At 40.7% G+C, this 16,791-nt stretch overlaps 1 protein-coding gene across 2 annotated transcripts in view; it reads right to left on the bottom strand.

The window, feature by feature from the left end:
• adcy8 (adenylate cyclase 8 (brain)) overlaps positions 1 to 16,791 on the bottom strand; it is a 123,148-nt gene that overhangs the window by 17,579 nt on the left and 88,778 nt on the right. For both annotated transcript variants that reach the window (XM_004569457.3, XM_004569459.3), the window contains 4 exons: positions 15,653 to 15,854; positions 14,021 to 14,110; positions 11,356 to 11,528; positions 7,188 to 7,266 (listed from right to left, as the gene is read on the bottom strand). In XM_004569457.3, coding sequence (XP_004569514.1) covers positions 7,188 to 7,266; positions 11,356 to 11,528; positions 14,021 to 14,110; positions 15,653 to 15,854 — 544 coding nt within the window. The remainder of the gene's footprint in view (positions 1 to 7,187; positions 7,267 to 11,355; positions 11,529 to 14,020; positions 14,111 to 15,652; positions 15,855 to 16,791) is intronic.

Raw genomic sequence — 16,791 nt, 5'->3', positions numbered from 1 at the left:
CATTGTTGGAAATGACAATAAGCCCTCGATTAGTTTTTAATTTAAAAAAATGTCATTTTGTACGTGAAAGTGGTTCCATAGTGGACTGGTTTACACGTTTGCCTAACAAAGCAAGATCCCATCTGAAGACCAGGAGGAGGCACAAATCTCTCGTTGGGTTTTGTCAGGAAGCTCAAAAATCTGCCACATCAAAGCTGCTTGAATATTTGAGCTTGGGAGCATGAAAAAGTACTTACACCCTTCCTGATTTCTTAGTTTTCTGTATATTTGTCACACTTAACTGTTCCAGATCATCAGATTTTAATGTTAGACAACAATTACCTGAGTAAATACAAACTGCAGTTCTTTTTGCTTTTCATTTTTAAGGGGCAACAGCTACTGAAACCTACCTGGCCCTATCTGAAAAAGTAATTGCTCTTCTTGTTAAATCATTAACAGAATTTTCACTAGCCACACCCAGGCCAGATTATTGTCTAAAACTATTTAGAAGTTATCCAATAATCAATAAACAGAGGTAGGGTAAAAGATCTCAAAACAATACATCATGCCACAATCTAAAGAAACAGCTGAGAAACAAAATCACTATCAGTCATGGAAGGGTTACAAAGCCATTTTTAAGGCTTTGTCTCTCACCGTGGTTCGCTGGAATCTCTTCGTCCACAAATGGAGAAAACCTGGAACAGTGGTGAACCCTCGCAGGAGAGGCTGGCTTACTGAAGAGCTCATCAGCGACTCATCCAGGAGGTCACAGAAGAAACCAGAACAAATTCAAAAGAACTGCAGGCCTCACTTAAGGTCAGAGTTCTTGAGATTGGGCAGAAATATCATCTGTGACAGAGTTCCAGGGAGAAAACACTGCTGACCAAAACGGAGACAAAGCCTCATATCACATTTGCCAAAAAACATCTTGATGATCCCGAAGTGTTTTGGGAATATATTCTGTAGACTGATGGAAGGAAATTGGAACTTTTTGGAAAGTTTGCATCTCGTTATATCCGATGTAAAAATAACTTGCTATAAATGATGTAACCATGAATTCTGCTCTCTACCAGAAAATCCTGAAGGAGAAAGTCCAGTCATCAGTTCTTGCCCTGAAGCTCAAGATCACTCAGGTTATGCAGGACAATAATCTGGAGTCCAGTACTCTTAATGGCTAGAAAAACAAACAGTGGCCTAGTCAAACTCCAGACTCAAATCAGATCAAGATGCTTTAGCATGATGCTCAAAAACTCCACAACGAGGCTGAATCACAACAACTCTACAAAGAAGAATCGGCCAAAATTCCTCCACGGCGAAGTGAAAGATTCATTGCCAGTTATCACAAACACTTGATGGTAGTTCTCGCTGCCAAGGGTGGCACAATCAATTTTAGGTTTTACTTTTTCACTCAGGGCCAGGTTTGGATAGTGTTTTCTCTCCTTTTTCCTCCTGATTTAAAACCTGTATTTTGTATTTACAGGGGTTATCTTTGTCTAACACTAAAATTAGTTTGATGACCTGAAACATCTTAGTGTGACAAATATGCTGAAAACTAAAAATTCAGGAAAGGGGGCAAACACTTTTTCACAGCATTTTAGATCATTAATATTGTACATCACAGAGAGGGTTTTTACCCTTGACTCTAAGACATCCCAACTCTTATGCGACTGTGACTGTTATTGGGAAAATTATTGGGACCATTTGCAATGAACTTCTGATCCTGATGACTTTGAAATGGTTGTTTTAAGACCGAGGTAGGGCTGTGCGATATGACCAAAATCTCATATCCCGATATAAGACATTTATCGTCCCGACAACGATATAAATCACAAAAATGTAGCATTTTCTGTAAATTCTGTAAATTTCGGGCAACTCGACTTGTGTGAAGTGTTTCCAGCTGGGCGTCCTGTACCTGGAGTCGAGTGTTTTGACCGATGCATGAAACTATACATTTTTAGACATAAGTTGTAACGGCCGCCATTTACTTTGTGAGTATTACACGGCGTGCTGCGGGGAAAAGCCAGTTTTAATGTTTGAGTCTAAGGTTTACTTTGAGCACCTGACGGCTCTTTTTTGCTTCTCATCCATAAACTCTTTCCATACTCTTTCACGTGATTCTTGCGTAGGTGGTAAAAGAGGTTTGCCATGTTTGAGTCTGAGGTGGGGACCGGTTTGCAGCATAATTTCCATAGTAAAGGTCCGTGTCAGACTTTTCATAACCAAATCATGTCCATGCTGCAGAGGGAGCCCCTCGTTTAGAAATAAGGTCCTCGATTTGTTTTGTTTTGGTCATTCTGTTTGTCATCATTTCAGTTTATTTTGAAAAATCTCAACAGGATCTTCAGCTTTATTGTGAAAGGCTTGGGTGGAAAATAAACAAGCGGACAGCAGAGCCACACGCTGGGTTTACCGTCGTTGTTGCTAACGACAACGCGTAAAAACAGTTGCTTATCCGTCCGTAGTGTGGTTATTTTAAATATAACAGAAAGAGAGAACTTTCTGTTATATTCACTATAGTGACCATCAAAACGATGAAAAAATATTGCCGTAAACAGTTTATTTTGCGACACCATGAAACAAACGATAGCGTAAAATGAAACGATAGATTTTTTCATATCGTCATCCGATATATATCGTTATACTGAACAGCCCGAGACTGAGGCTACAACTACTTGCAGTCAGATGACGACTTCCTTGTCCTTGTCGTCCTTTTTATATCCTTGTTAGACTGAGCGATGCTTACACTGACTGAGCATAAAGACGCTTATTATTTTGGGAAAGCTTATGAAGATATTGGAGCCAGTGAAATAATGTAATGAATTGAGGTTTACACGTGAGTGCTATTATTTGATTCTTCTTGTATTTGTGTTGTATTATTGCTGCCAGCAGTGCGGCCTTGATTAATGTTCGAGTCTTAAAATTATTCAGCAGAAAACTGGAGTGTCAAAAAGAAGAATCCCTAATCCTTTCAAATTAAGAGCTTTTTCTGAATGGCTGTAACGAATTGCTTCGTGCTTGCTGTGTTTGATAATGTAATTACGGCTCTGACAGGAAGCAGCACTCATGAACAACAACCTCATCTGGCTTCAGTGTTTCCACCATTAATTTATTACGCAAAAGGCTGCTGGCTTAGTTTCCTCTGCTGATCTGTTGATGCAATAATCAACTACCTACAACAAAAAACATATTATAGTAGCCAAATTTGCTAAGTCGATGCATTAACTTGTCTTATTGTATAAATGTGCAAAAACTCTTTCTTTTTCTTAACTTTCAGCACTTTTTTCCCGGGCTCGCATAATGAGCTGTACACTTGCAGCTCCAGATACCATCAAGGGAAAAGGTGAGAAAATTTTTACAGGGAAGACATTACACACAGCAGTCAGAGATAACGAGCGCTGAATAAAACCACAACTCTCGTAATGAAAGAGGCTGTGAAGACGAATAAAAGGCTGAAATAGTTTCCTTCATCTCTCCGCTCTAATAGGGTTTTCTCCACAGCACAATAAGTGTCTTTTGTGAAAGAAGCACTAACTAATGTTTTAACACCCTCTGTGTTCATGCATTTCTTCAACAATGGACGACAGGGCTGTGGGTTTTCAGCCCTGTTCTCATTCCAGAGCTTCATTACGCCATTGTTCAGCGTAACGATTATTACCTCTGTTTTGCTTCATCACTGTGTGCCTCTGTTGCTGGAGCTCTGCTTCAAACACAAACCACGGGCCATTCTGAAAACGTGAGACTTCTGATTACTGTTGGAGTCGATTACTAGTAGGCAGAGGAGCGGATGTGAGTCAAAAGAATGTCGTGTCACTATATTTTGGTCCGTTTTAGTCAGAACTGCTCCGTGCTTCTTGTTGCTGCTCTTTGGGGAAATTTCTCCAATCTCAGCCCAACCTGTGTGCAATTACTAACGCCACAGTTGTATTTTCTAGTTCCAGCGGCTGCCAAAGTAGAAATGAGATAGAAAATGGGGGTGAAAAACCTGCTGTTATGCTGGTAATGACATGTGTTTTGACAGCAGTCCAAACATATTGAAAATGTTTGCAGGTTTTTTTGAAGCATTATGTAAATTAATGTTAATGTCAGTGGTCACAGGTTCGTACAGACGGCAAACTTGATCCCAAAATAAACTGTGTTTTCTACCCCAAGTGTAAAACATGACGGAGCTTCTGCCATGGTTTCTGTGATGTCGGGGATTATTTTGTGTTCATTTTTCAGCATGGCAAATTCAATTCAATTTTATTTATACAGCGCCAAAGCACAACAGCAGTTGCCTCAAGGCGCTTTATATTGTAAGGTAGACCCTACAATAGCACATACAGAGAAAAATCCAACAATCCTATGAACCCCTATGAATAAGCACTTAGGTGACAGTGGGAAGGAAAAACTCCTTTTTAATAGGAAGAAACCTCCTACAGAACCAGGCTCAGGGAGGGGCGGGGCCAACTGCTGCAACCGATTGGGGACAGAGAAGAAAGACAGGATAAAGTCCCCAAACACTGCAGTAATCCAATCCAATCCAGTAAAATCAAAACTACCCATCATGGACTGGCCTCCCCAGACCTCAGACCTCAGCCGCATTGAATCTCAACATCCAAAGAAGAGCTTTAAATGTCCTTCAAGAAGCCTGCAGAACTATTCCTGAAGACTACTTAAAGAAAGACGCGGAAGCTGGCTCAGAGAGTTCAGACTGTGTAGAAGAATAAAGGTGGCCATAACAAATATTGACTTTTAAGCTTGTTAGAATTGCACAAACTCTGTTTTGGTTCTGGTTCTGGTGTTAACGTCATTTTAACGAGATTAACGCTGACAGCACTATTATATACCCATGCATGTTTGCATATATTCTAATAACTAGCTGCTTTGCCATGTTCCTAGTAAAATATAAAGTGACTTTTCCGCAATACTGTAGTTACCACACTGGAAAAGTACTGATTGCTTTTCCTGAATCGCCAAAGCCAGAAGTCTAGATTCCAGCTTGAGGGTTTGCAAACATCACATTGTGTATGTAAAGCTGTTATAGACAGCCTGTGTTTACTGTCAGAGAAAAGCTTCCAGGCTGGACACTAAAGGACTGAACATGTACAGGATCTAAGGATCCTTTTATGCTTAGTGGAGTTGGATCCACGTCTTGCTCGACGCTGAGACAAAATCCTGCTTTAATGTCTTTGGCTGGAACGTAACTGTAACATAAACAGACAGGAAAGCACTGAGATTGCCTTTTGAACTTAAAACTTGAAACAGTAAAATATACCACAAAAATTGTAACTTAACCCCTGCTGTGAGCTTAAGCATGAAAAATGAAAACAAAAAGTGCTCCTCTGTCAGCGATTATCCACTTTGCCCAAAGATAATTTGGAGTATTTAGCAGAAAACACGGAGCCACTTAGTTCATCAACACTGCACTAAAAAAAACAGCTGGATCCTGTTTTGCACGCTGGACTTTCCTGCTAAGGGTAAATAGTCTTTTTAGTGTGCTCTCTTTTCCCTTGGCCATATGCATCTGGCACAAACAGCTTTTCAGCGCTGCGAGTGTTTCATGCTGTGAGCTGTCATTGTCTCTGCTTTGCCAAACAAGTGGTTTGACCCAGAGAAAATCAATACGCCACTGCATGACTTCAAATACAGCTGCTTTCTACTTTCATGAGGCTACAAAAGACCTTCAATTACGGCCGTCTCTGACCAATGCCGAGCTGCTAAACTACATGATCAAAGGTTGCCATAGCGAGAGCATGAAAGCGGCACAGTGGTACCGGTTTCCTTCAGGCCACTGAGTCTCACTGCATCTTTATAGAAATGGCTTGTATAATGTATCAGACGTGTAAACAAAGTGGTCTGTGCCAGTTTTGCTTTGCTGAAGAAACACTCCGGTCGCTTATTATGCAATCATAAAACCTGGCAGGACGTTTCCTGTGTTATTACAGATGCGTTTAAAGGCTCGGTTATTAAAATGTTCTCTACCCACAGCCCTGTGTCACAGCTTTTATAGGCAGCAAGAGGTTTAACCAAAGTGATTTTTCTTTCTTACACTTGGACCGCATTCAAGAAACCCAGAAGAGGTAAATACAAATTGCTTAGAACTGTCTTGCCACCACCCAGGTTCCTGTAAAGTGCAGATTCAGCCCAAACCTCATATACAGAACTGGAGGATTCAAAAGAACTCATTTCAGGCTTAAACACCCCGATCTTTCTCACCTCTTTGGGCTGAAGGTTAATTTCTCAAGCATTAAACCTGCATTGTTTTCAGTGGCCGCCAGGTGGTGATGCATACGGCTCACACAAGACTTCAGGTCCTACAGAAGACCTCCCTCCACCCTGATCTCTGTAAACACTTTACTGAGGAGTTTAAGGGCTCAGTTACGGATAAGACTCCTCATAAGCAGGATTATACAGGACGTGCTCATTGGTTATTCAGTCAGAGTGTGATTTCACAGTCAGATCCACACCTCATTGGTCTGTTTTCAAAAGCACCAAGATGGTGATGGCAAAAACGCTCAGCTCAAGGATTAACAGCAGGACTTCACAAACCTACGGCTGACATCACCATGGCTACATCAGTCTTATGTTACCCCTGCCTTCTCTGGGTCATCACGCAAAGATGTCTAATGCTTACAGCTACGGCTGTCACCTCATCTGTATGGAACCAAAGTATTTGAGATTCCACAGCATCCACAGCTGGAAGAGTGATTCACATTTTTAAAGGATGCAATGACAGTTTTTTGCTTTGAGTTTCTCAGAGGCCAGTTAAATGTGGCAGGTCGTTAACCGTTTATGTCATCATGTTTGGACACATCTGAACTCCAACTGTTTGTCATCTTCTTCTGTTATTTTTACTTCACGTTAGCTGATAACTCTAATTAGACCGTTGCATAGCAACAGGAAAGATGCTGGGTTCCTCACGCCCACTGTACTCTGGTTATTTCTGTTACTATCCTTTAAAGGAACCGTCACAGTTTTTGTTTTTATCCATGCCCTTCAGTCACCTTTAATCATACATTTTGATGCTTAGAAAAACAAGCTAATCCACCTGATAAGACACAAAAATCAGCTGCATGGGTGTAGATAATAACAATATTTAGCCAAGAAGTCCTCTAACTCAATCACCAGCCCATAACAAATCCACTCATAGGTGATGAATCAGTAATCTAAATGTGTAAATTGCCATTCCTTCACTGATTAGGACACAGTTAAAGCTGGCGTGGTCTTACCTGCTGGCCGTGGTAAAACACGGCGAGGAGGAACATGGCCATCAGGAGTAAAGACGTCTCTTTGGTTCCCAGGAAGTTTCTGTTGGAACGAGAAGAAAGAAGAGTCTGTTCAACGGGAGCCCTTGTTCGTCTGTTTGACAGGCATGTTAATGGAAAAAAACTTGGGGCATGTCATGGTCGACGTTTAACAATTAATTGTGTTAACAAATCAGTAAGTAACAAATAAAACTCCAGAATTTCAGAGAAATTCTAGAGTTTTATTTGTTACTTACTGATTTTATTTGTTACTTAGTGCCAATTAGGGAAAAGGGGAGCTTCTTCAGTACTATGGAAGTAGTTTGGCTTTGTTGTTGAGAGCATACCTCCAACTAAACATGACACTTAACCTATTTCAGCTACAGATGGAAACAATAAACTTGTTTTACCCAACGAGGCAAAAACACATCGTAAAAACAAGTACAACCAGGCTACAAAGGCATGTGATGGTGAGATATGAGTAGCTGGCGATACGAGACCAAAAGTAAAGTGACTTGACCAAGGATTGCTGGAGCACTCGCTAGCTGTGCTCCATATGACAGGAAGAACAAATAGCGGATGGAAAGTACTCCTGCAGTTACATGGCTGAAAAGCAGAGCTTTTTTTAAAAGCTCAACCCAAGAAACAACACCTCAGGTAGAAAACATTTCAACTGCACTTTTATTATATCCTCCTGAGAACCGAGGGAAAATGTATCCCTCAGTTTAACTTTTTTTGTAATTTCCTGCCTCGTTAGATCTAAAAAAGGCCACCCAACCAAATGAAATATTATTGAAAAGGCCAGGATGTCCTCTGTTGAGCACATCAGGACTTAGAAGGGTAGCTCAAATAACACAAAAGTTATAGACCAAAAGCAGAGGACATAAAAAGCCGTTCTCAGGAGGATATGTTAATCTTGCTCCTCTTGTCATGTCTGCATCTCATAATGTTTCCTGTTTTATTGTGAAGGGTCTGTTGTTTCCATATTCAGTGTGTTTAGTTTCACTTCTCCTGTGGCGTCATTCTGTTGATTCATATCAGCTGTTTCCCCATGTTTCCACTTTCCCCGATCACTTCCTGTGTGCATTTAGTCTGTGAGTTCTCTTCATTCCTTGTCCGATCGTCCTGCTTTCTCTGCCATGTTTCTAGGTTTTCATATATCCATGTCTTCATGTTCACGTTAAGAGTTTTCTCACGTTTAGTTTCGCCTTTGCCTTTTTATTTTGGACTGTTTAACCAGCCTGCAACAAACGGCTCTCCCTCAGTTAAATCAAAGTTTCGTTTTGTGTGTCTGCACTTGGGTCCTCCTCACTCCACACAGTCTGCTTCCACGACTGTGACAATAACGTTACTCTAGTTATTGTTAAACTAACGTTTTAAGTAGTTATGTTAGACTTTGAGTTATGTAAAATTTCAACTGAAAACACTTATTGTACTCATGTTTGATTTATGCTGTGTCATTGCTATTGTACTATTATACTGCTGCTGGCATCAGTAACAGTAGCTCATTGGAAATGAAGAATAGAAACAGCCTTTATGTTGTTTGCAGTGATACATTTTGCTGCCTCCAAGCTGCAAACATCGATAAAATGTTGTATTTTCTGCCTATACTGTCATAAATGTCATCATTGTGAATGATACCGTGAGATCACTTCGAGTCTATATCATCCACCCCTACTGGCTATGCACATAAATACAACCGATCCACATTAAAAGCATTGAGCCTATGTTACCCTAAAGATGCATTTGTTGGGCATTTCTGACCATTTGATAAAACACAAATATAAATTATTCATGTTTCTTCTCTTCTAAAGTTTTACATTAGTGTTGATTTTTTTTTCCCAGGCAAAACCTGTCTGAGTACATTCTGTTAATGAAAGGTGGTCACATTTTCATTCAGTTTTTACTCTTCTGGTTTTCATTTTCATGAAAACTTTTTCTTAATAACCTAAATAAACATGTAGTATGATAAACAGTGATCCACAGCATGTTCTTTTGTAATAACCTAAATATTGCTTCACAAAAACTACATTCGAAACCCAGCACCGGTGACAAACCTGCTCTCCATTAAAGTTGAGATCTAAACACAAACTGCAGCAAAATATGAAAAGACGACACTTTTTTTCTCTTAATCTCACGATTCTTTGTTTTCAGCTCAGACCGTAGAAGGATCAAATGTTCTGCGTGATCTGAGGCTGATCTGAGGCTCGCTGAGGATCAACAGCTCAGAGAGATGTGGAGACGGAGCTCCAGGCACTTTACAACGAGTTAGGAGCCAGAATCTCAAAACAAGCGAAAAATAACAGCTCGTTTGTTTTCGCTGCCGAGGATCAGCTTGTGACAGCAAAATGTAGCGTGCAGCCTTTAGTGTGCAGTGATGCCAGAGGAAAACAAATACAAAGCTTTAGATTCTCTAACACCCACAAATAAACAAACACAAGCTCACGACTCGGTGCATATTTTGGTAGAAATAATCATCATCTTTTTAAAGTTTAGAGGCACACTTACGATAGAAACAACACAAAGATTGGAAAACTTCAAGCACTTTGAAGTAAATCAACTCACGCCCACAACACACAGCCGGCATGTCACGGAGATGAAAAAGCAGGCAAGCTAAGGGAGTCGGGCCAGGATGGGATTCTGTAAATACGCAGGCTTTTTACAAGAAAGAGGCTCATTTAAACGAATTCTTTATATATGTCAAAGTGTTCGCATTTTTGATCTATTTATAAAATTAAAGACTTAAAACTGAAAATGATGATGATGATTAATGCAGGTATACGTTAATGTATCTCTGAGTTCATTTCATTGTCATTGAGATATGGCTGTAGAAATATTTAACTTTTACAGGCAAAATACTCAATTAATCAAATGCATTTATTTTTTGGTAAAATATGTCATTATAGACATTTGAACAATAATGTGACAAATATGTAAAAGGAAAAAAATGAACATAAAAATGCTGTTAGTAACAGATCTGTGTTTTTTGTTGTTGTTTTTTACAAAAGAAGGGATATGTGTGATTTCTACATATGGAGCAAACAATACTGGCTAAACTGGGCTTTACTTTCTTTTCCCCTGAGATTTTCTGTCATTTCCCCAAAGGACCTCAAAATCAATCTCCCAAAAGTTTGGTTTTGTTAGCTTGTTTTAGCAGATCCTTCGTAGTATTTAGGTCACATTTCCTCACATTCGCCTGTCTTGTCTAACACATTGGAGCTTCTTGATTTGAACCTTGACACAAGCAGGCACCTCAGCGGAAGTGCCAAAAACTGCAGTTCTTCTAATGTCCACTAGAGGCTGGCTACAAACGAAGTCAATCCAGAGAGGTTCCCATATGAAACTGTCCGGCCTTACAGCAGATATAATCATGCCTACAACCAGCTACAAAAAAACAGTTTTAGCCTTGATAGTTTCAACTTAGTGATAGCAGGACTTTTTAAATCTAACCAGTAGTTGACTGCACATGGCATCAGGCACATTCTGTCGTGGTTAGGCTGTGTGGCAGGCAGGATGAGGACCCAAACGCAAGACTCAAACACAAAAAGCTAAACTCAAAGCGGCAGCTTTACTCGCTGGAAAAAAGTCTAAAACTAAATACAAGAAGCAAAACATAAAACTAGAAGCTAGAGAACTAAGACTCAGAAAACTAGGAAAATAGAAACAAAGGAACTAAGAGCTGACAGGAGGTAACAATGGAAATCAGGAGCCCAGAGACAACACACAGCATTGTGACGGTACAATGCAACAACAGACAGAGGAACAAACACGGCTTAAATACACCAGGGAGTAATGAGGGAATGGAAAACAGGAGGGAAGCACAGCTGGGGGTAATCTGACACAAGAAGACAAAGGAAGCAAAGCAGACATAGGACACAGACTTTCAAAGTAAAACAGGAAACACGCGAACACAGAGGTAAGGATGACAGAGAACATAGAGACCTGAAATGTGGGGCAGGAAGGCAGGGAAGCACATAAACAAAACCTAAACCATGAGGAAATCAAAGATTAATAATAACACAAACCCCTGGGTCACCGAGCCCGGACCGTGACACATGACCGTGACAAACTGCTCTTAGAATAAAACCTCACCTGAACAAAAAAGACAAACAGTGCATTTAATATACGAGGATGTCCTCCACTAAGCACTCACTCTGTGTTGTGGTGGACGGTGTCGTAGCGAACAAACAGCGACGTGTAGAAGGCTTCGGTCAGCAGCGAGTAGATGGCGATCATCACCAGCAGCACTGCCAGCTTCAGCACGGAGTTCAGTCGCAGGAACACCGCACACGTCACCATCGCCAGCACTCCAGTGAATACAAAATACTGTGAAAAATTAAAACGCATGGTCAACTTCATCTGAACAATAATGTATTTAAAAATGTTGGCAACTCCAATCAGCCACAGCTGCACTCAGTGTTAAATATCTGTCAACAAACACACGCTTGAAAAGTTCCACGACTCTGCAGATGAACATGAAAAACATAACTGATTCAAATTTCATCAATATCCATTCAAAGTCATCTTCTCATGGACCGCTCTACTGCTTCCAGGGCTCCTGCTCTTTTTAAACACAGAAGTCCCATTTGGACCATTTGCAACTGGGATTTGAGACTGGAAAGCTGTTTGACCTGGTAGAAGACGTTGTGATTCGGCTGGATTTTATTTTTCACTCGATTCTTGAGGTTCTGCCAACCTCCCATAATGTTGATGGTGCAATAATTTTGTGCCAGCACAGACAGAAAAGTGAAGCGCTGCATGTGAGCAGCTCAATAGAGCAGAAGGAAAAGGAGGAAGACGAGACCATATAGATGTGTTATATGTATATAACACACCAAAGTGGACACAAGTGGATGGACATCCAGTCGTCTGAACAAACAGTATATATATATATATATAAAAAAAGGTGTATAACATTTTCCTGGTTCTTCAGTTTTCTCCAAGCCGATTTTTACATGTGTGAGAATCGTCAGTAGTAGTAGAGTGGGGTAGTTTTGCAATACATTGCAGGAAACCGTGACCTAAACTTGTGCAGATATGAAGTTCTGTGTACAGCTGACTCAAGTGTCATCGCTATAATTCAAGTGAGAAGCATGATCAACACATGATGCACAATGTGGTTTCTTTTTTCATGCACCTTGAATTCATCCCTCATGGTCAGACTTTCAAAGCACAGTACTACTGTAAAGTCCTGAAGCATCAGAGGGGAAACATTAGAGGAAATGACCTCTGAATGAACTGCAGTGCAACAGCCGTAGCCCACAGTGCACTGAAAAGGTCTCCACTCAACATCTGCCCATTCAGCTGGGACAGCCTATCCCAGCTGAGCGGGCTCACAGGGCAAGTGGCAAATAATAATGATAATAATAATATTATTAATTATAATAATAAGTGACTGGTGAATCTCTGCCAGATATCCATACTGTAATATAGTGGATGTTAGCATGTGGTGCAGAGGTTGATCAGAGTGATCTTTGATAGATAACAGTTTGAAAGCTGTGATAGAGAGGAAGTCACTAAACAAAGTCTCCAGTTTGCAGCCAATCATAGAGGAAGATTTCCTAATGGTGCTCAGCAGAGTACGCTGCAGCTGCCAGAATTAAGGTATACAAAAGCACCATCACTCTGCTGCACACAGTGAACACAAGCTTCCTCCCTCGTTTTTGAACAGCCTCTGTGTTGGTCTGCCTGCTGGTGATGAGGACAACCAGGTACTCGTAGTCCTCTACGACATTTGCATCCTGACCCAGGATACATGGGTGAGGCCTTCTTCACCTTCAGAAGCAAAGGATTTACAATGTCATCCACTATTGTGCTCTCCTCCTCGTCTAGTCTAGCTCTAGATGCTACGACTCAGTTTATTGAAAATTTGAGGCGTTTGACATGTTCAGAGATCTGACAAGAGACAAGCTTGAAGGGGACACGGGGCAAGCTGGAATTTTATGAACGGATTTTATGAATAGGGACACATTTTGTATTATCATGCAAACAAACTAAACTAAGCATACCTGTTAGCATGCCTGCATTAGCACTTAGAGTGACGTGTGTAACACTTTTACTTAATTAATAAGAGATGACTGCTGCAGCTGCAGAAATCATCCTGACTCTTCACCCCTGAAAACATTCTGTGTTTACCTTTGTCCTCACTGGTGGACTCCCTCGCCTGCTCACAAACCTCCTGCTGCCAATCTTCTGTCTCCAAACTGAAGTAACATTTACGGCATCACTATGAACTCATTAGCTCCTCCACATTAAACCTCCATTATCACAAGATGAGAATGAGTATGGCCTTTATGTGTAAAGTTGGTAAAGTGCCCTTTTATAAAAATGAAATATCTGACAGCCCGCTCACTGCACCAAAAGCCTCTGACATTGGCACAGACATCAGTTTTTGTCTAATTTAATATTGGAGTGCGTTCTGGTGCGGCCTAAAACAAAGTCAATAACTCTTCTTTATGTGTGTAAAATAGGTCTTATTTGCGCGCATGAGCCTCAGGAGGAAATACGTTTATGATGTATACATGCAACAATACATGAGTCAACCCGAGCTCGGAGCTATAAAAATGTGGCTCCCTTATTGAGTTCATCAATCAGCTGCATATTATGTGAGCAAAACAACATAATGGATATTTTCTCCGTGACGTTCTGATGGCTCCATCAGTCGTAGCGTTGTCTGAGGCGAGACCTCCCTCTGGGCGCGAGCAGATGTCGAGGATGTTTAATTCATCAGTTTGCCGCTGTCACACAAGTGGGAAGAAAAAAAAAGACACAACAGATGGACCCGACTGCAAAATTCAGACACCTCATTTAGTTTGTACCTCTGGGTAGAAGCAGATGTCTGGGATGGAGGCCGATTCGTTGTACGTCTGGTTCCTGAAGGTACTGGACTTGTCGAAGTCGCACCACAGCTATGGGAGACCAACAGGGTGGATTAGTGTTGTTGTGCAGTTTTAAATGATGCAGGATCTGCATAAAAATACCCCACATTCCCTTTCAGACAAATTTCCATCACGCTTTTAATATTTCAAGATAGTTGTGTGAGAAATCGACAGCTGATTTCAACTTTCTGCAGGAAAACACCAAATTTCTCCTGCACAGAAGGAGTGATGCAGTTGACACGAATAACTGAAGAAGACCTGAAGGGTTGAATTAGCAGCAACACAGGATTCTTACAGAAGGAGGGGGGGAATGTAGATGTGTAGGTAATTAAAATCTGACTAAATAAAGCAACTGAACAAATACTTTACAAACTAAGCAGTTGAGTGGGTTACTTCATTGCAGAATATTGTATGCTCGTTGCTTTTATCTCCAACGTACCTTAGCAGCTTCTATTAAAAAAAAAATAAAAATATGTATTTCAAAAATTTAATTAATAAATTACAACAACAGAGTGAGAACAAGGATGTTCCTAGTTGATTAAAATAATAAGAAAATGCAATGCATGGTGTTAAACATTAATTATTTCATCCCCTACTCAATTTGTAAGTTTGCTCATTCACATAGAAACAAAGTCTTTAATTTTAATGGAGAAAGACAGAACATCAAGCAAAGGTTCAGGAAGAGCCTGTTAATGATCTGAAAGTAGTTGGGACCACAGTCACCCAGAACACCATTGATGACAGACTACGGCATAATGGATTGAAGTCTTGCAGTTCCCACAAGCCCCCTGCTGAAGAAGATACATGTAGAGGTCTGTCCCAAGTTTGGCAGTGAACATCTGAATGATTCAGAGAAGGCTTGGCAGAAAGAGCTGTGGTCAGATGGAGCCAAAGTCAACTCGACCCAACACATGCAGCCAAGCATGGGAGTGGAAACATTACACTGAGCTGTTTTTCTGCTAAGAGTACAGGATGACAATGGGCGGAGTCACGTGGCATAAAATCTTTGACAAGAAATTTCTTGCCTCAGCCAGAACACTGAAGATGGGTCATGGATCAAAAACCCACCACCAAGATAACAAAGGAGATCCGAATGATCCAAATACTCTAGCTAGTGTCCAGACCTCAATCTTATAGAAAATATTTGGAACGGAATTCTCAACTGGCATTAAATGTCGTACCACTGTGCTTTCCAACAAGTACGAAGTCAAGTGTTGTAGTCTGTATTTACCCCACTGGATGGACTGAGGTACTGCACACCATCAAATCAGCCATGTCTAGATGCCTACATCGTATTCCTCTGTTTCATGAAGCTCCATATTTAATTAACCCATTAAAATACATTTTAGCAACCATGCTATTGAAGTAGGTGAAATGTTTCTTCATTACCACAAACACACACTTATAAAGAAAATCGCACACACACTGTGCTGTTGCCCGAAGTATGAAGAAATGCTACGGTACTAACCATGTAGCGTTCCCATATTTGATGCATTCTGACAGTTATTTTGCAGACAGACATTGACCCCATGTTTTAAATAATATATCTATAAAAATAACTAAAGAACTCACGATATTGATCATGGCTGCCAGGAAGTTGATGAGGATCGAGACGAAAATGATGACGTTTCGTGCCGCGTAGGTTTCGTTTATCCAGCAGCAGGCTTTTCTCAGGACCAGAGGCAGACACTTGTAGTCCTCCGCTGTCGTAACTAGGACCAGGCAGGAATGGAGGATGATGAGGACCGAGAACTGGATCACCATGGTTACCATGCTGCAAAAACACAATGATAAATATGCCAGTGGGACACTGCAGCTTAGGACTAGTCTTTATTTGAACAGGTAATCAAGCTGACTTTTAAAGAATAATTTGAATATATTTAATTGTGAGCCCAGCATAGTGGTGCAGTTGCTAGCACTGTTGCTTCATAGTGAGACGGTCCCAGGTTTGACCTCACAGACTGCCCGAGAGCTCTCTGCGTGGAGTCTGCACATTCTCCCCGTGTCTGCTCTCTCTGCGTCCTCACACGGTCCAGAAACAAGCATGTTGGATGAACTGGTGACTCTAAATAAGCTTGATGTGTAACTGTGAGTCTGCAACAGACTGGTGAGCTGCCCGTGTGTACCCACCTCTCGCCATATAAGAGCTGGGACAGCAGCACTGTGACCAGGAATTGGATACATGGATGATGTTTTGTTTTCTTTATGTCACGAGCTTACTGAGCATTTCAATAAGCTTGTGAAAAATGGTAACGCATATTGGTCACTACAGTGGACAGCTATTCAAAGGCTGTTTTCTTGTATTTGTGTCAGTGTTGATGGCACACTTGCACATAAACCACATTGGACACTGATGTGTCACTCCATACCCTGCCACCCACTGGTCCTTTAATGTTACTATAGATGTGTAAAGTGTTGCATTGTAATTATTGTTATTTAAGCCCTTCATACATGAAGTATTTTTATTCATCTTTTCACACCTAAAGATAAATAAAAACACTGAAGAAGAAAATCCTGATTGAGATTGAATTCATGCATGAAGGGTTAAGTGAAAAATAGTCTGAAGAAACAAAAAAATATTATGTATGTCCAAAACTTCAAACGTATTGTATTACGAGATATCAACAGATGGTACAACAGGTCTGGGCTCTTCTTTTATGTAATAACAAATTTTACATCCATCCAATCGCTTCCGCTTATCCTTTTCAAGG

The sequence above is a fragment of the Maylandia zebra genome, linkage group LG18 (assembly GCF_041146795.1).
Source record: "Maylandia zebra isolate NMK-2024a linkage group LG18, Mzebra_GT3a, whole genome shotgun sequence".
Lineage (NCBI taxonomy): Eukaryota > Metazoa > Chordata > Actinopteri > Cichliformes > Cichlidae > Maylandia > Maylandia zebra.
This window is presented reverse-complemented; position numbering and strand designations above follow the sequence as displayed.